Source organism: Lygodium microphyllum, chromosome 6, assembly GCF_053477565.2.
Source record: "Lygodium microphyllum isolate KBCC chromosome 6, Lygodium_microphyllum_v1.1.10, whole genome shotgun sequence".
Taxonomy (NCBI): Eukaryota; Viridiplantae; Streptophyta; class Polypodiopsida; order Schizaeales; family Lygodiaceae; genus Lygodium; species Lygodium microphyllum.
In genome coordinates, this window is record NC_141140.1 from 126,784,336 (window position 1) to 126,808,453 (window position 24,118).

General features: G+C 39.5%; 1 protein-coding gene across 5 annotated transcripts in view; it reads right to left on the reverse strand.

Moving 5' to 3' along the window:
* LOC148035097 (FAD-dependent monooxygenase penM-like) overlaps window positions 1–4,090 on the reverse strand; it is a 224,714-nt gene extending 220,624 nt beyond the window's left edge. For 3 of the 5 annotated variants that reach the window (XR_015691155.1, XM_087680059.1, XM_087680056.1), the window contains exon 1: window positions 3,867–4,088. Coding sequence is in view for 4 of the 5 variants with exons in the window: in XM_087680059.1 (XP_087536185.1) it covers window positions 3,867–4,052 (186 nt within the window). In the remaining variant the exon portion in view is untranslated. Of the gene's footprint in view, window positions 1–3,866 lie in introns of all 5 variants that reach the window. The other 2 variants (XM_087680058.1, XM_087680055.1) reach the window with 2 other exon arrangements.
* Window positions 4,091–24,118: the final 20,028 nt, after the last annotated feature.

Genomic DNA, 24,118 nt, shown 5'->3' on the forward strand with positions numbered 1-24,118 from the left:
ATAGAGAAGAGACAAGTGTCAAGACACTTGTCACACAAGTTTCCAAGTGTCCCACCACTTGTCACATCTCATGACATGTGACTGAACATTTGTCTTGTGCTACTCCACTTTTCCCTTTTGTACTAGCTCTTCCCTCTCCTATAAATAAAAGCTCGTTTTTCTTCATTCAATATCATTTTTCATTGCTATAAACTCATGTACAGCACCCACAGATAGCCAGAAACTGGCCCCATCCATCCCCATCATCATCCCCCACTTTTTCATTATCAAATTCCTCCATATTCCCTCTTCTATCACTGCTGTTTTACAGAACAGCAAGCCTGCAAAATTCATTACAGCACCTTTTCAAGCTCTTTCTTCCATTTTAGCAACAAGAAGCAAGTCCTATCCATGTACTGCTGATCAACGATGGAGAAAGGCTGATTTCCCCCTCTTTCTTCTCTCATACTGTAAAAAAATTAGTTCTTATCATTGTATAATAGATAATGCATGTGTGTTTGAACATCTTTGCATGATCTTGTGAGAGTGAGAATTACTTCTCCTCACTCTCAGGTTGATTGTAACTGAGCTCTTCCCTAAGGGACTTGGGTTGAGCAGAAAGACATTCCTTCGGGGGGGGGGGAGGGGTTGCCCATCTTCAATCCTCAATCTTGTTTCCATTACTTTTACATTTTCATGGCTATAATTTTATGAATAATTTTCATTTCAGCTTTAAGTGTTCATTTTCTTTTATATTAAATCTCGAAAACAAGCAAATATCATAATTGTTAAGCATACTACGTTGTTCGGGGCGTTTACATTTCTACAGTAACATTTCACCGACATGTAGAACAGTGGTCGCACAGCATAAAACACAGCCTTTTCCTGAGTGCGTGCAGAAAACTTCTGCCTCCAAAACAGGCCCCGAAATGGCCTCAAATCAAAAAAACAAGGTCACCAAGGGCTAAAGCCTTTCCCGCAGCATATACTGCCCTCTTGCTTCACCGCGAAGGACGTCTCAACCTGAGACAATGTACTCTTGCACTTTCCGAATGTGCTACCTACAGAGACTTGCTCCCAAAACAGAAAGATGAAAGCAATACTAGTCCTCTTACCAGAACACCGCAAACTTGGCTTGCTTTCTTGTGCTCCTTACTACGAACAAGGCTCTGATACCATGTCAAGATTATGGGAGAGAAGGAAGGAGTCTCACTTGTAGCTTTCTTGCTTGCACAATGGGGGAATATACACAAAGGTGGAGGCTGAAAACAGTTTTCCTCTTCTTAGTTTGTGTAAGCCAAAAGAACTCAAGTACATAGAAATAGAATAACCCTATATATGGGTCTCAAACCAAACTCAACTAACTAAGGTGGCATATTAACCGAGCCACGAACTAGAGTAGATAAGGATAGCTGTCATCTAGCTATTATTCATGGGCGGTGTACCAACCGCATCTACAGCTAACAAGTCGGTGACATAAATGCACAATGGTCACCCTAACATATCACGAGTGGAGCTCGAACTAGAGTAAATAAGGATAGCTGTCATCTAGCTATTATTCATGGGCGATGTACCAACCGCATCTACAGCTAACAAGTCGGTGACATAAATGCACAACGATCACCCTGGCATATCACGAGTGGAGCTCGATATCTCAACACACGGGTAGGCCATAAGTGGTTTGTGTAAAGACCAATCTTTAATATTTTTAAAAAATCATAAGGGATGCTCACCTTGAGGGCCAATCTTATGTCATCTCTTGTGCAAGAGCACTCTATCTCTCAGCTTTTTTGTATTATTATTTTCCTCTGCTGAATTGAATAGTGTGTATGCTGTAAGTTTGTGTTCATTGCCATAAAGATCTTTTTTTTTTTTTCATAATGAGTAATTATATTAATCACATGAGAAATACAAGAGTCACGGCAAAGTAGCAAAAGAAATTGCCGTATGATAGGAAACCGAATCCTTGCTAGGGAGAAGGCCACCATGTTGAATAAGATTCAGCTGCCAATGGATAAGACCCTTGAGCTTAGCAATATGACTTTGAACCCGAGAGATAGAATCAAAGATGAAGGCATTACGAGTGACCCAGTTGTGCCAACAGCCCTAGAACCCAAGAGAATGAAACAAGATCTTCATATGTGGCTGCATGAGAGTGGGATATTTTGCCTTACCAAAGACCCAATCAAAGGGGATTAAAGTGGAATCTTTCTGGCCAATGGGCATGAAATAAATCTATAGTGGGAAGATTCCACACTCATAGTACAAAAGAAATAGTTGCCATTCAAAATACGGCGCCTGGAAAGAGCCAAGCCAAGGGATACGCCACCCATCAGTATTCTCTTTTAAAAAACTTTGCATTTGATTAGAGTCTTATTTAGGCACCCTTCCATAATAATCAATTTCCATGTTGCCTTGCTTTTATGAAGTCTCCAAACAACATTGGATTTGGTCACTAACCAACGGTGATCTCTAATCATAAGGTGATATATCTAGTTAACCAGAGCACCCTCCAGATTCGGCTGATTCGCAAGATTCCAATCTTGCCAAGCATGATCAGAATCGTGGTGAAGGGCTATCAATCTTGCAACTACATTGAGATCTTACCCCATAAATCACAACATCACAAGGAATCTGCAAAACACATCTGGCTGTGCAAAAAGGCATCGACACATTATGAGCCAATAGAGTCACATCTGCAATAGAGTCCAAGTCCAAACATGCCATCCAATTGAACTTAGAGCGATCATCTTATTTTCCTTCCCAAGAGAGCAGCCGAGACCAACAATTCAATCTACAAGGAATTAGCATGTAATCTATCATCTGTTGGATCCCAATTCACCTTCCGAAGGACAACCTTCCATGAGTATACCAAATGGGTACAGAAGAAGGAACCGAAAGCTGGGAATCAGTGTTGAGTGCCACATGACTATCCTCAATCAATCTTCAAACATGTTGCCCCAATTCAGACATGCTGCATGCCCACCCTCAAGTTGCATTCCACCATGAACACCCCAAATCGTCGAACTCACGAACACTCCAATTTGTCGGCCAGACAGCTTTCTCACTACTCATTGTAGCAGGCACCAATAGAATGTGCACAAATGCTGCCCTTTGCAGCCACCGAGCCTTTGCTTGTAACATCCTTCTTGTCAGCATGTCTTAGTCTAACATCTTTTACCTACTATATCCCAAAAACTTGCTTCAGCACTATGAAGGCATCCCCTCACCCTTCACCTCTTTGATCCACATGACATGGACCACCTCTAAGACTTCTTCAAACACTGCATTGTCTGCTTCATTGTTACTCTGCATTTTCAGCTTAAATCCTTCCTTTTTTATCAATATTCCATATGAGTCTTACAATGATGGACCTCCAAAAGCTTCCTTATGTCTTCTCTTGTAAGAATCATCAAAGAAAAGAGTGAAAGCATTCTCAATATATGGTGGCTCACGTGGGGGCTTTCGTACCTCCTTTTCTTTCATCATCTTAGGATTCCCTCTGTAGGTGCGGAAGTCTGCCACAGTTGCTATGGTACTTTCCCCTCTACATTCGGATGATCCATAGGAGACTGGTAAGCGATGTAGCCTGGTCAAGTCTGAGTAGAGTGATAAAGTCGACGTATGGATGCTAGGAGCTTAATTATGCTTTCCGTAAAGATACTAACAACCAGATTGCTCACCGGCAAGGAGCTTAAGCCCTCCTACAGAATTATACTCCGGCAGAAACAAGTGATACCCTCACAACCCATAAGAGCGAGCTTAGTACTATCGACTTGCAATTCCAAACTGGCCGTTGCAAGAAACACACACGCTGGTGAAAGGATGAGTTGCACCGACTCGCAAGACTGTCATCAATGCAAGGCACTATTAATCCGCATTCTCACCTGAGCATCAATTCCGGCTTTCCTGAGCTGAAGGGCAGCTGCGAGTCCACCCAGCCCACCACCCACGATCACCACCCGGTCTACCAAGGGCTTCGACCCACAGTCATTACTACTCGACATCGTCGTCTTGTGCGCCCCTAGAGCCGGAGCTGGCACACTTGCACTCCAAAGCAGCGTCGATGGCATTTCCTAACCCACAGTACAAATCTCGCTACTCGTTTGGTGTTCGGAGTTGTAATGGCCTTTGACTCTGAATTAAAATTAAATTTGAATTTTGAAATTTTCAATATTTTCGAACCTACTAAAATTTGCTTGCTATTAATTTAGAGTGCAAACAAAAAACTGCATTTTAATGTATTTGTACCGGCTAGATTTCTAAAATACCGGTTGGAATTTTATTTTGCTTTTAAAAATCATGGTGGATTTTTTGAGTTTTTTAGTTATAGAGTCAAAATTTTATATAAATTTTGAAGATCAAAACTGGTCACTTTGAAAACTTGCATTTATTTAACTACTTGACAAAAAAGTTTTCCATCAATTGTTCAAAACCATTCTTTTAAAATTTTTGGGCCTAATAAGATGGCATTTCTAAGTACAGATATCACTCATTGAGAGTTTCACTATGAAATTAAATTAAATTTAAAAGTGAAAAATATCATGTCATCTTTCGAATTCCAAGCATGCTCCCAAAATATAGATGCATATTTGCTAAGCACCATTTTCTAAGGGCACCCACCTTGCAATTTGGGCAATGTCATTGCATGCATTACTAAGAAGCAAATTTCCAAGTTAAGATCGAATGGCCATTTACCCATCCAAAGGCTTTAAACTTGTTTCAATGAAAGGCATCTATGAGTCCTCAATTTCTCGGAATGGCAAAGTTAGAAATTATCCATCCTAAAAGGCATGCAAAAATGTGAAGGGAGTCTTGATGAAATAGGGGGGAAAGTAAAAAATGCCCATCCAACACAATTTTTTAAATTTTAGATTTATTGCAAGTTTTACTATAGCATTTCATAAATTACAAGTTAATAAGTTATGCAACTTATGTATCATATAGTACAACCTATAGATTGATTGTGCCATTAGAAGTATTATGCATGTAATATAATGGCTTGTGATATTTGGCAAGGCCCCTTATTACTATAGTAGCTTGAAAGCTTGGAATTCTAGATAGTTGGAAACTTTAAAGTTGAACAATGCTTTTTTAAAAATATTACAAGGTCTAATGATTCAAGTTTCTAAGTAGACACAAGTCATTGAAAGCTTGGAATTCTAGATAGTTGGAAACTTTAAAGTTGAATGATGCTTTTTAAAAATATTGTAAGGTCTAATGAATCAAGTTTCTAAGTAGACACAAGTCACTACTCTCACCTTACATGCTTGCCCCACTTTGGATAAGGGCCAAGTCTATCATAAATGACAAAGAATGCAAAGGGGAATCTAATCTTTGAGGAATTGCCCTTTTTTTCTAATAATGCAATCAATTGAATTAAAGTAAAGTAGTGATCGTTACATCATAGTCTACCTCAAGCAATAGTATTAGCTAGTTTCAACAAAACAACTTTCATTGAGTTATCTTTTCTAAGACATGTCGAGGGCTTTAGACACTAATTGGACACCTTATTGAACCTATTGATGAGGTTGACTACAACCTAGGCCACATAGTTGAAAACTTTTTTATTTCTAGCCTCCCAAATCACTAGGAGAATCACACCCCAAAATGGAACAAAGATGAGGACATCCTACCTTTAATATTGAAAAGTGCTTATTTCCAAGTTATTACATCATGAAACCCAATAGGAACTAATCATCTCTATACCTTCTTCCGAATTTGCATAACACAGTTGCAATCCCAAAATAGATGGTAGATTGGTTCTTCTTTGCAGTGGCAAAGTAGACATATCAAAGGAACTAGGGCCCACTTACATGATCTATCTCTGATAGCCACCTTCTTCATTGTCACTTTCCAACAAAAAATTTTGATTCTTGGGAAAGGAGAAGCATGCCAAAGCTTTCTTGCAAGCTTTTTCATCGCCTTGTCAAACCAATTACCATCTGTCTTCTTCCAAAACTTATGTGCTAGTCTAATCAATGGGGAAGGCCATGGTGCCTCTTCATTTTCACCTTCAAGAGAGGAATGCCATTAAGCTTGCAAGACTTCATATTGAACTCAGAAATAAAATTAGGAGAAGATGGACAAAGTGAGATGTCGAATAGAACTTGTGAGTGATCTCCTCCACTGCAAGCTATTCCAATTTACCAAAATCCCACAAATCCTTCCATTCTCCAACTCCTTTCTCAAGTAGAGCTTTAAACTGTTTGGTGTTTACAAACACTAGTGAGGGACCATTGTGAAGCAAAATATGGTTATATCAATAGATAAAGTAGACATAAGTCAAATTTGTCAAAATGACCTCCCCATTCTACTTTAGAGAGAAATTCTAACTAGGCTTCAATTCTGGAATTTACTGCCTTCAATTATGGGAGTTTCAAGCAAAGGGGATGCACATCAGCTGGTCCCACCAAGGTACCTTCATACTAGCAAATACTAACAATTCAATCCATGATCTTAGCAAGATGGCCCAATGTTGAGGGGACTTCAAATTACATAGCAACTTGGCTGCAAAGGTTGAAGCATGATTTGAGCCTGGGGACCATTGTAAAGTGGAAGAAAGATATCCATTTAAATAAAGCTAGGCTTGAGTCGAATTTGCCAAAATGACCTCCCCATTCTACTTTAGAGAGAACCTTTGAACAGACTTCAATTCTAGAATGTGCAGTCAATCAACTGTGGGAACTTCAAGGGAAGCAGATGCATATCAACTGGTCCCACCAAGGTACCTGCATACAAACAGTTTCAACCCATAATCTTACTAGGATGGCCCAAGGTTGAGGGGACTCCAAATTATGTAGCCACTTTATTGCAAAGTTTAAAGCATAGTCGGTGAACTTAGGGATTCCCATGTCACCACTCTCCATACACTTAGTCAATTGGTCCCATCTAACCAAGCCTAATCGTGAAAGAGCCTCTCAAATCAACAACATGCAATCTTACACAAGGGAAAAATGGAGGCTGTAAATATTGTCATATATTGACACACATGCTAAATCACAATAACTCTCCCCAAAAGTATAGGACATAGAGAATTCAAATGAGTAAGCTTGCCACCAATTTTCTCAAAAAACAAGTCAAATCTTTGCTTCTCAAGTATAATAATGTATACTAGCTAAGCAAGGTACCTGAACACTCTCCCAGCACCTATATCCTTCATGTGAAATTTATCTAATACATCATCACATTCCTTGACATGAAGCTTTAGGACCTTAGTTTTAACCATGCTTACTTTAGACCCAAAGACTTCACAGATATCCACAAATAGCTTCAACAAGGCCACCAATTTAGTTTCTTCTTTAGCAAAAATATATTATTATCAGCAAACATCTTCCCACTAAAAGTCGACCCATCGTAAAGGGGGAGACCTTTAAGCTATTTCCAAATCGACACATCCATTTTCCAAAGTAGTGGATATGAGAATAGGGAAAATGGAGCAACGTGAGAGGACATTCTTGCCTTAGTGAGTGTTTTAGTGGGAAAGGCTTTTGGAAATATCCATTAAGACAAACATAAGCCAAGTATTGGAAAACAACGCATTCACAACTTTGTAGAAGCTGGCATTGAAACCAGCCTTGACTAAGACCAAAAGGATAAAATCCAAAATAATCCAATCATAGGCTTTATCAAGGTAAACATTAACCACAACAAACCTCTCATTCTAGGATAGAGCATGCTCAATAAAGAGTACCAAATTGAGAATAGCACTATGACTTGAATTGCATTGGATGGACCACTTCCAATAATAAAAACTCAATTCTAAAAGCAAGAGCTTTGGCAAAAACCTTATATGCCATATATTAGAAGAGTGATTGCATCTAGTCTTAGCAATGGATCCTATTTATAGATTTAAGAATGAGCTTAATCACTCTTGCATTTACACTTTTAGACATCTCCCCACTTCCACATACTTCATTTGCCATCCTCGTTAGATGAGTGCCACAAATATCTCTATATTCTTGGAATAACTCAACAAGTAAGCCATCTTTCCCAAGGGAATCATTCTTTTTCATGTAACCAACCACACGGTGTAGTTCTACCTCAAAAAAAGGGTGGTCACAAGAATAGCAACCTTGTACAATAGAATAGAAGTGGGCATGCAATCCAAAAACAATAAAGCTCTATCATAATAATCATTTCCCATTATGTGCTCTGATCCCACAATGTTCAAGAGAAAGTTGGAAAAGAGAGCATTGATCCCCATTATGTCTCCAAAGCTTTATTTTGCTTCACAGTCTTCGAAAATGCAAAGGAGGGACAATCCACTTCTTTCAGCTGTTGTTGAATTGTGGAGTCTAACATTCTCATCAAATTCCAAAAAACCCTCAAACTCTTGTAGGAGATTAAGAGTAATCCCAGGGCAAAGGCCAAAGCCAATATCAATATCAAGATTGTCACGAACATTCACAATAGGTGGCACTAGCTCCCTCCAATCCAGATCTTGTTCTTGACCATAGTTGGGGTGTGTGTGTGTGTGTGTGTGTGTGTGGGGGGGGGGGGGGGGGGGGCAAGGGGCAAGGGGCAATAGAGGAGTCACCTCAATGCTCTACTCCCTAGCCACACTACCATCCCATAGAAGCGTAAATGTGGTCTATACAAAAACTCTCAGGGAGTAACCCCGATGCTTGTTTCATTGAGTGAGGTGGTTGATCAAGTCAATCAGATCGAAGGCATTTTGAAATAGTTGCCATGTACTCATTTTTTTAATGCCATCTAATTAGTGTGATCATGTCTATTTTCTACATGCACAACCATCTTCCAATCCCCTAGAAACAATATCTCATCCAGGTCTCAGTTTTGCTAGTCAAACCAATAATTCCTCCCTTTCATTACTATTATTTGGGTATAGATACTTGCTATTACTAGTCCCCAATCCCACTCATGGCTCAAACCTTTGGTTTAAGAAAAGATTTACAAAATATTAATGCAGCCCCACTCCCCCTACTTGGGGCATCAATAAAGGAATCGTACCCTAAAATCGTGAGGTCACACTCCTACCCACATTTCACCTCTACTAAAGACAAAACATTAGGATGAAAAATCATGAAAAGTAGTTTGACCATGTCTTTCTTTTCGGTGGAACATAGACATCTATGTTCCACAATTAGTAATTCAGTTCCTGCATGGCATAATTAAGCAAAATCCCCCAACAGTTCTAGTGGGGCATTTATATTTGTGAAGCCCATCAAAGCTTCTTGAGAAATACTTTCACTCCAATATACCCCTCTCTCATAGTTGACTAAGATAAGCCTTTTCACAATTTTGTGAAATTGTAGGTATTCCTATGGGTCTCTCATGTTTTCCTTCTTTTTGTTGGATTCCTAGGGTGATTTCTATTAGTTTTGGTGGAAGTGTCTCTCATGTTTTCCTTCTTTTTCTTCGATTCCTAGGGTGATTTCTATTAGTTCTGGTGTAAGTGTCACTATTGAGATCTTTTGTTTTCCTCTTACTTAATCACACAATAGAATTGTTTTTGAATTGGCCACCTAGTCTCAAATGAAGTTCAGGCATGTGGTCAAATGAATAGGTTCATTGCATATTTTAATGTAGGGTTGTAGACTACATCATTCTATTAGTTTTTTGGCCATGTCATTGCTACTAACTAGCTCCTAAAATTTTTTCAATGCCTGGAATTTAAGGTCATTGAGGTGCTAGATGCTGAATTGCAAGTTTTACTCCTTTCATTGTTTCATAATAAAGATCTTATATTTATTTCTAGGGCCATTAATTTGGGAAGGTAAGCTAGTGTCAATGATCTTGATGGTTGGAGCTAGAAATCCTACCATCTACACATTTATAACAATAATACATCATGAGGATTATTTGAAACAAAAGAATAATGCAAAATAATGCACTTGAGATAGTTCTTGATGCTAACATAAATTATTGTTGTTTCAATTATTTTGGTATCAACTTTTAGTATTCCTAATATTGCCCCCTCTCCACACCCCATTGGCAATAGACAACATCTTAGCTATAGAAGTGCGTTCTTGGGTTTTCAAGGGGTGTGCGTATGTGTGTGGGAGGGGGGAGGGGATTTCAAGAAGATTTTTATTACATGTGTACAAGATGTGTGCTTTATTTAGAAAGAGGTCATATCATGGTGTCCTTGGGAAGCCACCAATGAAAAAAATTTGGACTATATTGAAGATCAATGAGTGTGTCTAGATCGAAAGGTTGAGAATGAAGCTTACAAAGATAGATCATGATGTTGGTTAACAAAGATGGGCGTTTGAGTCAGCTTGCAACATGTAGTTCTCATTCAAGAAGTTTATTGTCCAATAAGGGATGTTGCTCTAGTCTTGATCGATATGGTAAGTCATAAGCAATAAAAATTGTACAAAGTGAGATGCCATTACAATGAGTTGGATTGTGCTAGAAGGTCTTGGCAATGCATTGTTGCTCCACATCGGTCAACTTGGATCATTAATCAACTACCATTCCATGCAGTATCAAGGTGATGATTCTACCACACGTTGAGGCATGGATATTTAGAGTCATCACATTTTTTTTTGGCCCCAATCACTTTAGTATGATCATTAGCCTTCATGGACAGAAGCCTAGTTAATGATGAGTCGCATTGCTTTAGCACTCTTCTATGAAAATGTTTTCAAAATGTCCCATTGAATAGCTTCACTTTTACAAAAATAATGGTCACTATCCTCCCATGTAGTCTCCCAACAACAGGAGACAAGCTCACTCATTTATTCACCTACCATTCCCATATTGATAAGCTATGTCTAGCTCATAGTTTATCACTTTGAATTCCCCATACAAAATCAACCTATTTCCAATTAGGCTTTCATTTCCTCCACCTAGTCCACAAGTATCTCTATACTATGGTTGTCATAGCCTTATGATACAACTCCTATTGTAGCCAAGAATAGATTTACACACTACCACTTTCTCTTTACAACAACTCTCTTGAAAGAGTAAATCGGCAAAGTTTGAGGCCATCCAGTGGAGCATGTCAACTTAGACATGTTCTACTTCTTTCTCAATCTAGTTACAACGTTAGTGAGATCATTTTCATAGGTGGTTTGTAGGTCTATAAAGGCTAGGATCGTATTCCTTTTGACTTTCCGTGAAATTTTGCGTGAGGGTTCCTACCTTTTTCCACTCTATATACCTGTTAGCTCAACCATCTAGGCCTTTTTTCTCTTTGTGGTGTTGAGTTATTTCTAGGTCAAGCAAACAGGCTCTCACCTCCTCCAACACTATGTTCTTTCCTCTAGCTGCTTGTTTTTCTCATCTAGCTCTATATCTTTTTCTTCCACCTCTTTACTTTTCTTTTCTAGTGCCTTGCTCTTGCCTTCCAATGCCTTGTCCCTATCTTCCACTTCCTTGTTATTTTCCTCTAGTTCCTTATTTTTAATCACCAATTCTTTATTTTTCTTCTTGACCTATTTTTTGAGTTCATGGTGCCATTGATTAGACTGTATTAAAAATATTTTGTAATTTTCTATGGCTACATCTACTTTGCTTAGAGTTCATTCTTTACCTCTACAACTTAGGCCTTTTTTGTGCATAGTTCTTGAGTTGTTGGATTTTGACCTACAAGGCTTGTAAAGTAGCCACCATATCCATTAAGCTTAGGCCCTCCGCTACCTTCTCCTTGCCCTGTATCTTTGTCCTCTTCTTTCCAATTTTGACCTTGGCCTACACATGAAGTCCTTTTCTCTCCTCCTCATGTCCTTTAGGAAGTACTCTCACATGCCTTGAAGAAGGTTCTCATGGTCCTTCATGTGCTTCTTTTGTCCTTTCTACATCTGCTTGAAGGACTCTCTAATATCCTAGTGAAACTCTTCTTTATAATTCAATTTCTTATTCTTATGGCCTCTCTCCTTTTGTTCTTTCTACTCTTCTTCTAATTTTGACCCTACTGCAAGTGCAGCATAAGCAACAAAAATAAGTGTTGGAGGATGTTGCACTTGCAATTTCTGAACTACCATCAAGATGTCTTTCAATTCCATGTACAATGTTTTAGAGCAACTTTGCAACCAATACATGATGCATCATATAAGCCCATAATAGATACTTACTTCTATCCAACTTGTCCTCAACAATCAACATACAAAAAACATAATTATTGCCAGCCATGGCCATTGACTATACTTGATGTAAAAGTTGCTTTTATAGAGAAAAATATGCACAAAACCAACTTGTACTATATACTACAATATAAAGAAGACTATAAGGGCTAGTAGAATTGACTACTATTAAAAAATTATACATAAAAGGATGAAATGGCTTATGCAATATTGATCGCAATGCAAATGGAGACCAAAACAAACCCAAATATAAAAACAGACAATGCCCAGCCCTTACAGGCATTCCCCTATATTTGTTGACCTATGAATGTTCATCAAATTTTGTCCCAATCTTAGAAAATCAAGTGGAGGATTAAAGGTTGTAAGAATACACATACATAGCTTAGAGAAGAAGAAGCTTGAGAGCACAACTCAAAGTGTATTGAGAGGTATCAATAGAGAATATTAACAAGACTTAGTATGCAAGAAAAGTTAATAGGCATATATATAAGGTAAAGGGTAGAAAAACTTCTAAAAAGAGAAAAAAGTGCATTGATGGTCCTAATTGTATTTACATATGTCACTACTGAAAAATGGTGACAAGAAATAGATAAAAGCCATGAGAATACAAATGAAGACAAGAGAGGCCACAAGAAGAATAAATCAAAGTACAAAGAAGAGTGTTACTAGGATATTAGAAAGTCCCCCAAGGAGCTTGCAAAAAGAACAAAAGGAGCATATGAGGGACCACGAGAATCTACTTCAAGGTATGTGAGGGTCCTTCTTGGAGCACATGAGGAGGAGAGAATGGGAGTTTATATGCTTTGATTGCATTGTTTGTTAAAGCTACCATGATCCCACATATTCGCTCATGTGAGATAGATAAAAGATGTGTTAAAATGCATGGATCTAGAGCATGGCAGCTATGGAGGTTGGAAGATGAAGACTAAGTTCATAGTAACATGGATAATGACTAGACCAAATGTTACACTAGTGAATTAAGTTCCACCATTACTTTCATCATCTTCAAAGAGATCCCTAAGGTCTTTCCTCATGACGTTTTGCATGGTCTTTTCCTTCTAGGCATGGAAGCCTTCTCCATTGAACTTTGCTATTTGTTCGAGCTCTGCCATTTTTTATGAGCAGCCAATCAACCAGCAAGGGAGTTGTAGTTCAATGTGGCAAGAGACACACAAAGATCAGTGTCAAACTAACACTAGTTGAGTATCAATGGGGGATACTATTCTTTGAGCTTAGTGTTAGATGTCAATGCTTGAGGTCTTCAAATATTCCAAGGTCTCCTCTCCTTGGGTGAATCTTGTTGTGGACTTTAATGCTTGTAGCTTAGTGATTAAAATCACTGTTGATAGCTTCAATGAGAAGAATTAGTGATGATAAATGTCAAGCTTTTGAGGTTTTGGCTATGGAGTCTTTAGGGTTTCTGATACACTTGACTGATTTTTTTATCACAGCAGCCTCTAGAGGCAACCATTTGATGAGTCCTTTGATGGGGAGTAAGCTCATTAGCCCACCTTTGATTGCCCTATGTTTGCATAGAGAATCGTGGCTTGTGTGCACAACAGCAGTAGTATGACCAGAGGAGGCGTAGTTCTGGATAGCGAGAATGAATTTCTGCAATGCTGGCTTATAGAGGGGCTAATACTAAGTTGTGACATGGTATATAGAAGTGCCTTGAGGTATAGAGGATATGTCTAGAAGAAATCTTCAGTAGATATTGCTTGGTTTGGGAGATCCAGAGGCTCCAAGGTAAGTAGGTACTGTTTTGGCTATGGCTGCCACAAGATCAAGTAGAGATGGGAGTGAGAAATGAGACCATGAGTTGGATTTGAGCTAACGTAAGGTTAAAACGAACTGAGAGAGCAAAGAAGTGAGTTATGCCATCCTCAGCTGAGATGTGATACCATGTTGAAATGCATGGATTTAGAGCATGGCAACTGTGGAGGTTGGAAGATGAAGACTAAGTTCATAGTGACATGGATAATGACCAGACCAAATGTTACACAAGTGAATTAGGTTCCAAGATAGATTAGCTTGGACTCATAAACACAATCTTGTGTAAGAGACTGAAAATGACAATGAGACTAACTGAAAGTACACAACATCATGATAATGCATTCATAATTGTGTAAAAGTGATAATTAAGAGCAATGCTTTATAGAAGTTTGGTTGTTCCACTCTCCTCACTGTGCATATGGGATTCAGGACATCTCTTCCTAGAGCATACATCATTTGTCTATTTCTCAACAGGATGCTTGAGATATCCTTGCATGTTTGTATTAAGGAAGAAATGAGGTCCATTTTGTTTATTTGCTAAGCACTTAGAGAGTGAACGTATGTATGCAAATGACAACATGGATAATTTTTTGTAAATGTCAAAGATCTTAAGGAGTAGTTAATTGCAGATGGGCTTTTGCCATACATTTACTTATGCAAACTATTCTCAATGGTCTTCTTGATTCTTATTAAACTTTTGCATCTACACTTTGTTTGAAGGAAGAAAATATGAATGCTTTTTTGTTTGATGAGTTGGTGTTTTCGTTGATATAATAACAATGATCTAGGAAAATCATGTCCATTATGAGTGTTGTAGGCCAAGCTTTTATGGCTAGTCATAAAGGTAAAAGAAAATCTTATGTTTCTACTAGTAAGTCAAAATATGCAAATACTGTTTAGATAAAGAAGGCTGATAAGAATCAAGGAAAAAGAAATATGTTTTTTAAGTTTTGTTGGGCAAAGATCATGTCATTAAGGATGGTACTAAACTAGCTTTGCAAGAGGCTAAGAAGAAAGAGGATAGTATGGCTATTGCAGATGCCTCTCCTTCTAAGTTAAAATCTATAAATATTGTGTAGGATACAGAGTGGACATTTAGTGTACAACACAAGTATAACTCTTCTTTAAATGATTGCATATTTGTTATGTATGGTACTTTGATAGTGGTGCCATGAAACATATTACTTCTCTATGCAATCTATTCACTTCTCTTGATCTTGCCCCCTAAGGCTATGGATGTTTGAACTCAAGAGATCAAGACCAATATGTGGGAACTCCAAAAATCACAATGTGTGATCTACCTTCCCTTTAGTATTCCATAGTAAAGAATAAATAATAAATATGATAGTGATGGGTGGCCACCACCTATAGTGTACAAGTATGCGGATAGTAAGTATAAGATAAATATAGGTAGTTAGGTATAAGCATCCTCTTTAACCCCCATCAACCTCCCACGTAAAGGCGAAAAGAAAATGTACCTATGAATACGACTAGATGAGGAAAGACATCATCTCATTCTATGTCCATCATCTTCCTAAGGAAGGCATAACATTTCATTGGGAAACTTTTAGTAAGAAAATCAATAGGATTTTCATTTGTGGAGATCTTAGCAAGCTCTATTTGCCTATTCTCAATCATCTTCTTGATGAAGTGATATAATAGGCCTTAATGTTCTTGGTCTTTACATGAAAGATTGGATTATATACCAACTAGATAACACTCATAGAGTTTGAATATAGTACAGGAGGCATAGAACTAATACCAAGATCTCTGAAACCAAATGGTCCAACCATAGGGCCTCCTTGCAAGCCTCATTGGGGGACTGTAATGTACTTTACCTTGGTTGTAGACAAGGCAACTACATCCTAGATATATGAGAAACAACACCTCCAACAAATGCAAATACATAGCTAGAGGTAGACTTCCTATTGTCTACATGTCTTGTATAATTCAACTTAGTGTAGCTCACAACTCTAGTATTCTGGCTCCCATAGCAAGCAAAGGTATAAGTTTGCAATGCCCTGAAGGTATCTCATGATACCCTTCATGGCATCTAATGTCACCTACTATGTGTGGCCATATAATAAGCAACAATTTTCACTACAAATGTTATGCCAGGTCTAATGGTTATCACGGTATACATCAAGCTGCCCACCTCGGATGCATAGGGAATCTTGGCCATCTAGGCCCTTCCATCATTTGATTCAGATAATCTATATGGCTTACCTTTACATGGAAACAAAGTACTTGAGTGATTACAAGTGATGTGCATATCAAATATGTGAGAAGCATACCCCATGTCCTTTATCTCAAAGCTCCTCTTGAGTTGAATCTTCAAAGAATCTAGCTCATCATCATAAGCACTCCAAGCAATCAACATATCATCAACATAGAATACCAAAATGATAAGGCTACCATCACGAGCCTTCTTCTTGTAAAGACATAGATCCATACTACTGCAAGTATAGAACTATGAATGCATGAAGGCATCAAACTTATGATACCATTTCCTAGGTGGTTACTTAAGTCCATGAAAACTTTCCTCAACTTATATATACACTAGGTGTTCCATGTCCTTTTCCACAAAGTCCTTAGGTTGCTACATATAGATGTCCTCATATGGGTCCCCATGTAGGAAAGTTGCCTTAATATCCATCTAGTATAAGTTCAGATCCAACTATGCAACTAAGGCCAAAGCCAAGCAAAGGGTAGTCGTCTTGACCATAGGGGACAAGATCTCATTAAAGTTAACTTCCTTCTCATATTTAAAACCTTTGCAACCAATCAAACCTTATATGCTCGCTTAGGGTGACTGAGGGTGCTCTTTAGCTTATACATCCACTTGCATGGCAATGCATGTTTTCCATTAGGCAAGGAAACCAAATCCCAAGTATGATTCTTTTCTAAGGAGTCAAACTTAGACTACATAGCCATTTTCCAAGAGAAATTGTCACCTCTACACAGGGCTCATCATCAAAATCTATCACCATGACATAATGCGAAATAGACTCATAGCAATCAAAAGGATGTGAGAGACTAGTAGAGCGGGCTATAGTGCTAGTACATCCTATCCTATGCATTCTACAATACCATTCTAGGATGGAGTATAGAGGGCACTTAACACTTAATATCTCGATCATCAAAAAATTGCTCAAAATCATGTGAGACATACTCATCCCCATTATCAAATCTTAGTCATTTTAGCATGTACCTAGATTGGTTCCTAACCAAGGCAACAAAGCGTTGAATCCTAGCTAAAACCCCTACCTTCTACTTTATAGGATAGACCCAAAGTTCATGTGAAAAGTCATCAATAAACATGACAAAGTACTTAGTACCACGCAAGGAATGATAAGGCATGGACCCACAAACATGTGAATGAACAAAAGCTAGGAGCTCACCCATTCTCGTACAATGAAACTTCTTATGCATGTTGTATATCTACTTGCCATATAAAAAATGATCACAAGAATCAAAACATGACCGAGAGAAACTGCAAATGTGTTAAAAATTTCCATTCCTTTGAGTGACATATACCCAAGGTGGCGATGCCACAGAGATACTGTTAGCAATCATGTTTGTCATGCCTTGTCATCTCCTACCCGTGAGCCTCAATCTGAGTCAGACGAGGACTTTAGGAGCTCTGACTTGTCTATCACTTGTTTTGACGGAGGAGGAAGCTCATTCTAGAGCACTCAGTTTATTGCATTTCAGTGCATTTTCTCCTCTAGTCGGGATTTTATGTGCATTTCCCGAGGCAGTTTCTGCATTCTTCAACCTGCCTCACCTGTCGGACATTGTCCACCCTTTTCGGGATTTTTTTTAGCATTCCTGGAATTTTACCAGCATTAAATGCTGGTCGGACATATTTATGGCCTCAAATTTCAGGTCGGCCAGTTTTTGGGTTTTTTGGCTATTTATAGCCATTTCCCACTTGGCAATCAGTTGTATTATCATCTTCCCTCCTTCTTTGGCAGGTGCACACTCCGACTCCGTCATCTTCCTCCGTCTTCGGTGCTACTGTCATCATCAGCCTGATCTGGTGCCCTCACTAACGCTTCGGGCTGCGTCCAGGGACTGATCAATCCACAGTTTTGTATTCAACATTCATTTTAGTCAGTGCGGATTTTCTTCCTTCATTTTTCTATTTTCTCTCTCTCTCCCTCTGTGTTCGTGTTTCTTCTTCCATTGCGCACTCTCACATGGTATCAAAGCCTAACTGAGAGCACTGAGGAGAGCTTCCATTGTAGAGGAGGATACCATCAAGTGCAGCCTTTCTTCCCTCCTTTCCAGCCCTTGGCGGTGCTATCCAGGCTGAAACGTAGCCTTCCATACCTATGTTTTGTTATTTTGCAGCATCAAGAGGAATAGACGATAGTTTTCTAAGTGTTTGCAGCCTGCGTTTGCATCAAACGCAGCCAATAGGAGATGGTCAACATCAGCAAAGGAGGAAGCATCATCATCTAGAGGATAGGCGGTCGTTTTTCTCTCCAGGCGGCAGTATTCTCTCTCCTCTTACAGGCGACAGTATCTTCTGGGTCTTTTTTTTTACATAGGCGGCTCCATCTTGACTGTCTGTTGGTTGCAGATTGTTTGGTGATTGTAGATATATACGAAGATGTCTTATCACCAGTTCTTTGTTGATTCAGAGGATGAGGTCTCTATTCCTTCCTCAGAGAGACGGAGAGACTTTCATGCTAGCTCACGCGACGACCAGAGGTCACCTAGCCCATTTGACTGAGATCCCTCTATTCCCCGTTCTCTCCATGTTTCACAGAAGGCTCGTTCTACTGGCCTTCATATGCCCTCCATGGCACCGTCTATACAGGTGCCTGTTTTGTTATTTTGCAGCATCAAGAGGAATAGGCGACAGTTTTCTAAGTGTTTGCAGCCTGCATTTGCATCAAACGCAGCCAATAGGAGGTGGTCAACATCAGCAAAAGAGGAGGCATCATCATCTAGAGGATAGGCGGCCGTTTTTCTCTCCAAGCTACAGCATTCTCTCTTCTCTTACAGGCGACAGTATCTTCTGGGTCTTTTTTTTGACATAGGCGGCTCCATCTTGACTGTCTGTTGGTTGCAGATTGTTTGGTGATTGTAGATATATACGAATATATCTTATCACCAGTTCTTTGCTGATTCAGAGGATGAGGTCTCTATTCCTTCCTCAGAGAGACGGAGAGACTTTCGTGCTAGTTCACGCGACGACCAGAGGTCACCTAGCCCATTTGACCGAGATCCCTCTATTCCCCGTTCTCTCCATGTTTCACAGAAGGCTCGTTCTACTGGCCTTCATATGCCCTCCATGGCACCGTCTATACAGGTGCCTGTACTCCCTTCTTTGCCCAAAGAAGATTAGCTTGATGGTTCCAACTACTCACTTTGGTCGTGTAAGGTGGAGTGTATCCTTGATACCTTTGATCTTTGGGAGTTTGTTACAACCCTATTTCCCATCCAGTGGAGGATCCCACCGTTGGATCATTGATGGATCGTGCGGCCTTGTGGGATTGGCTCAACTCACGAGCTCGAACTTTCGTCTTTATGAGCTTATAAGATTCTGTCCTAGTGCATGTGTGCAGGTTGCGAAAAGCAGCGGAAGTGTGGACAAAGCTTGCTTCTTTGTACCATCAAAAGACTTTTGCCCATCGGATTACTCTCGAGAAGAAATTACGGATGCTCGTTGTTGATGATTCTTCTTCCATGAAGGATCATATCAATAGGTTGGAGGACATGAGGGATGAGCTTGCGTCCCTTGGCAGGATGATCTCTTCCGAGGATATGGCCATGATTCTTTTGACTCAGCTGCCATCTTCCCGTTTTGATGTCTTCTACACCAGCCTTTTTATATCGAGGACACGTGAGAAGCTTCTATGGGAGGAGCTTGCCCCGCTTGTTTTGGAGCATGACCAGTGCGCCAAAGAGGTAGCCAGTGGATCCACCTCCATCAAAGCTTTTGTTGCATGTTCGAGAGGGGGGACACAAAAGAAAGGGAAGTCACAGGCTAAAAGACATGAGAGTTCTTCAGGTTCTGACTTCGACTCAAAGAAGCCTAAATGCCCATACTGTGGGAAGGGGACACATCCAAAGGAGAAATGTTGGAAGAAGTACCCTCACCTTTGTCCAAGAGCGAAGGATGAAGCTAAAACATCTGAGCCTTCTACCTCTACTCCAGCGGTTACTCATGAGTCAAGGTTCCTTCATATTGTTGACTTGGAGGAGCCTTCTTCAGTGGTTGACTCATCTTCTGAGAGACCTTGGCTGGTTGATAGTGGAGCTTCTCGTCATATGACTCCCCGAGGTGATTTGTTGCAGGATCTATGCCCTTCTGAGGGTTTAGTCACTGTTGGTGACATTGTTTCAGTGTCTATTTGTGGTGTTGGCACTTTGCCTTTATTTCCCGACCACGCGTCGAGCTCCCTTTCCCAGGCTCTTTATGTTCCTAACTTGGGCTTTCCACTCCTCTCAGTCTATGGCCTTACTAGGCTTGGTACCCGGGTTGTCTTCACCGAGCAGGCCGTTTGTATTGAGGATTCTTCTACACGGGCTGTTATTGTGACAGGTTGGCAGGAGAGCGGGCTTTATAGGCTCCATTCCCCTTCTCTTATGCATGGACCTCTGAGGCAGTTGTCTATTGCTAGACCCGTTTCCACTTGTGCACCCTCTTCTCCACAAGTTTCTTCCCATCCCCCACCCTCTCCTCCGGTGGTTCCCTCGTACCCCCCATCCCTTTCAAAGGGGGACGATCTCGGTGATGCGGCTGTGGATTTCCTGGCCCCTACTATTTTAGAGGGGGCTTCCCAGGATCGCGAGGAGTTTCTTCACTTTAGGAGCTCTGACTTGTCTTTGCATTTCAGTGCATTTTCTCCTCCAGTCGGGATTTTATGTGCATATCCCGGGGTAGTTTCTGCATTCTTCAGTCTACCTCACCTGTCGAACATTGTCCACCCTTTCCGATATTTTTTTGAGCATTCCTGGCATTTTACTAGCATTAAATACTGGTCGGATCAGCATTAAATGCTGGTCGAACATATTTATGGCCTCAAATTTCAAGTCGGTCAGTTTTTGGGTTTTTTGGCTATTTATAGCCATTTCCCAATTGGTAATCAGTTGTATTATCATCTTCCCTCCTTCTTTGGTAGGTGCACACTCCGACTCCGTCATCTTCCTCCGTCTTCGGTGCTACCGTCATCATCAGCCTGATCTGGTGCCCTCATTGATGCTTCGAGCTGCGTGCGGGGACTGATTAGTCCACATTTTTGTATTCAGCATTCCTTTCAATCAGTGCAGATTTTCTTCCTTCATTTTTCTGCTTTCTCTCTCTCTCCCTCTGTGTTCGTGTTTCTTCTTCTGTTGCGCACTCTCACAGATACATGAGGAGACCAACAAAACAACTCATATATGACTAGTGGAGCCAAAGACAAGCAAAGGATAAAGACTACCAATCTTGGCACCTCCACCAAAAATGAGTTTGCCATGAGTGATTTTTGGTCTAGAATCACCAAAAGAGACATGATACCCAGCATCATCCAACAATCCTATAGCAATAATGCTTTTGGTCAAAGCCGGTACATGACATATATATTGGAGAACAAAGAAAGTACTAGTGGGAAACTACAAGTGTATATCATGAATGCTAACAATATCACAAACATGGTTATATCTTGGGCATGCTAAACCAAAAAATAGTATGGTAAGTATCAAACCAACTACAATGCAAGATCATGCGGAAGCACCTAAATCGAGTAACTAGCATTGAGAGAAAGAAGACTGACCATCATGAACATGCATGGCACCAAGTGAAGAAGCAATTGAAATATAATCATGTGAAATATACTCCAATACATTAATCTCCTCAATCTTTATAATGGACTTAGTAATACATCAACCATTAGATGTCTAAACATTATCGTGCATGCCTATCCTCATGCATCTTATGGAATTATGGCCATATATATCCCTACTGCCCACAATAATGGCAAGCAATAAATGACTTAGGACTATAGAGCTTATTGCAACCTTGATCATGAGGTCTAGACTTAAACATATTATGTTGTGGTCTCTACCACAATGGTCATAACTGCCTCTAGTATCATTCATGTCTCTAACAATAAGAGCATGAGAGGCATAGGTTGCATCAACATTCTTTCTATTCACTTCCTCAATAAACAAGCCTCCCTCTACATCTGAGCATTTAGAACCATCCTCGGGAGCATTAATGCTAATAGTTGAAGGTATCGCAAGACCTTAGAAGAGTGACAAGCAAAAATATAGACTTTAAGTTATCATCAAATATGACCTTCTGCCAAGTAAGTTAGTTGCAAATAGAGTGAAACTCCTTGAAATGAGTACATAGGTGTGCCTTCCTTCATATGAAGACCCACAAGCTTTTTAAGCTTGTATAATTGTGAAGCAAGACTTTGCTTATCATAAAGATCTCATATTTTCTAGCATAACTGCCATGCACTACCCTTAGTCTTAATGAGATTAAAGTATACATGCTTAGACAAAGACTAAATGATAGTGGACTTACATGACTCATCAATGTAATCCCAAGTGTTAGCATCCATACCCTCGGGCTTCATGCATTTGCATTTCAATGGTCTAACCTACTCTTTTTGCACCAAAACTTGCCATATCTGGGTCTTCCAATAATTAAAGTTATTGATATCCAACTTGTCAATATTAAAGATGGCGCTATCTCTAGAAGCACTAAAAGCACCTGTCATTATGATTGCAAAACAAAGGGAGAATGGGATGCTATAATAATAGTAAATTAGCCCCAAAATTGAAGTCACAAAATAAGCCTAGAATGATGCTTGAAATGGAGTCAAGTAATGTAGAATGAACCCACAAACATTGAGTAAGAAGCAAAAGAAGAACTAGGACACAATGAGATTGATGCAAGCATGGCAAGGATAGCCCCTAAAATGTGCCACAAATTGTGAGATCTTCCATGGGGATTGTCCCTACCATGGGTGACCTTTTGGGGTCACTTGTTACTAATTAAAGGTGCTTTGAATGCTAGAAAACAAGCTAGAGAAGGTGAGGAGCTACTGTGTACCTCAGGTGGAGGAAGGTGTGGCTATCTTGGAAGCTTAGTTGAAGCTCTTTTTTTCGAAAGAAGGTGTGGCTATCATGGAAGCTCACTTGAAGCTCTCTTTCCTGAAAGAAGGTGTGGCTACCATGGAAGCTCCATTGAAGCTCTTTTTCTTGTGTCAAAGAAGGATAGATGAATCTCAATGAATTCCCACTTTGATACTAGTTGAAAAGGTGAGCATGAGTAAGAGTGAGATAGAAGCTCAAGCGAAAGTAATAGAGCAATGGCTATGGAGGTTTGAACTCAAGAGAGCAAGACCATTATGTGGGAACTCCAAGAGTCACAATGTGTGACTTGTCTTTCCTTTATTATTCAATTAAAAAGAATAAAGAATAAACATGATAGTGATGGGTGGTTGCCACATGTAGTGTACATGTGTATAGGCACAAAGTACAATATAAATATAGGCCGCCAGGCATAGGTCAGCTTTAACCCCCAACAAACAACTCATATTATCCTATTCAAAGAGTTGATATAATTGTGTTGATTATTGTTAATGGTAGTATTTCATAGTTATGGATGCTTTATATATATAAAAGGTCAAGAGAATTTGATATTAGTTTTTACACTTGCCAAGATTGGCTTGATTGTAAAGCTTATTGATGTGACAGATGTAGAGTTCATGCTCTCTCTTATGGTGATACAATGATTGCATCTGGTTCATTATGCCATCACTTGTATAAGCTTGATAACAATGAAAAATATATGGTAGACATGCAATGTGTAGTTTGTAGATTCGTAGGCTGTTTCAAATGCAAAACTTTGGCATGTGTGTTTTGCTCATCTAAATTTCACTAGTCTACTGGGCCTATAGAAATCTAATTTGGTGTCTTTATTGTCTATTCTTGAGACACTTGGAAAACACATTTATGAAGGCTACGTATTGGCTAAAATGCAACATGCTTCATTTCCAAAAGACGATTTAGTCAGAGTTGTTCATACACTACAACTTCTACATATTGATGTTTGTAGTCCCACATGCAAAGACCCTCTTTTGGTAACTACTCATACTTCATGACTTTCATTGATGACTATTGAACGTATGCATGGTTATATGGTTTAAAAGCTAAGTCCAAAGCATTTTTGTGCTTCAAGTAGTTTGTTAGAATGGTTGAAATTTTATCAAGATGTAAAGTGGGTACTTTTCATTTAGATTGAAGGGGGAGTATATGTCCAAGGAATTTCATGCATATATGGATAAATATGGATGAAAACC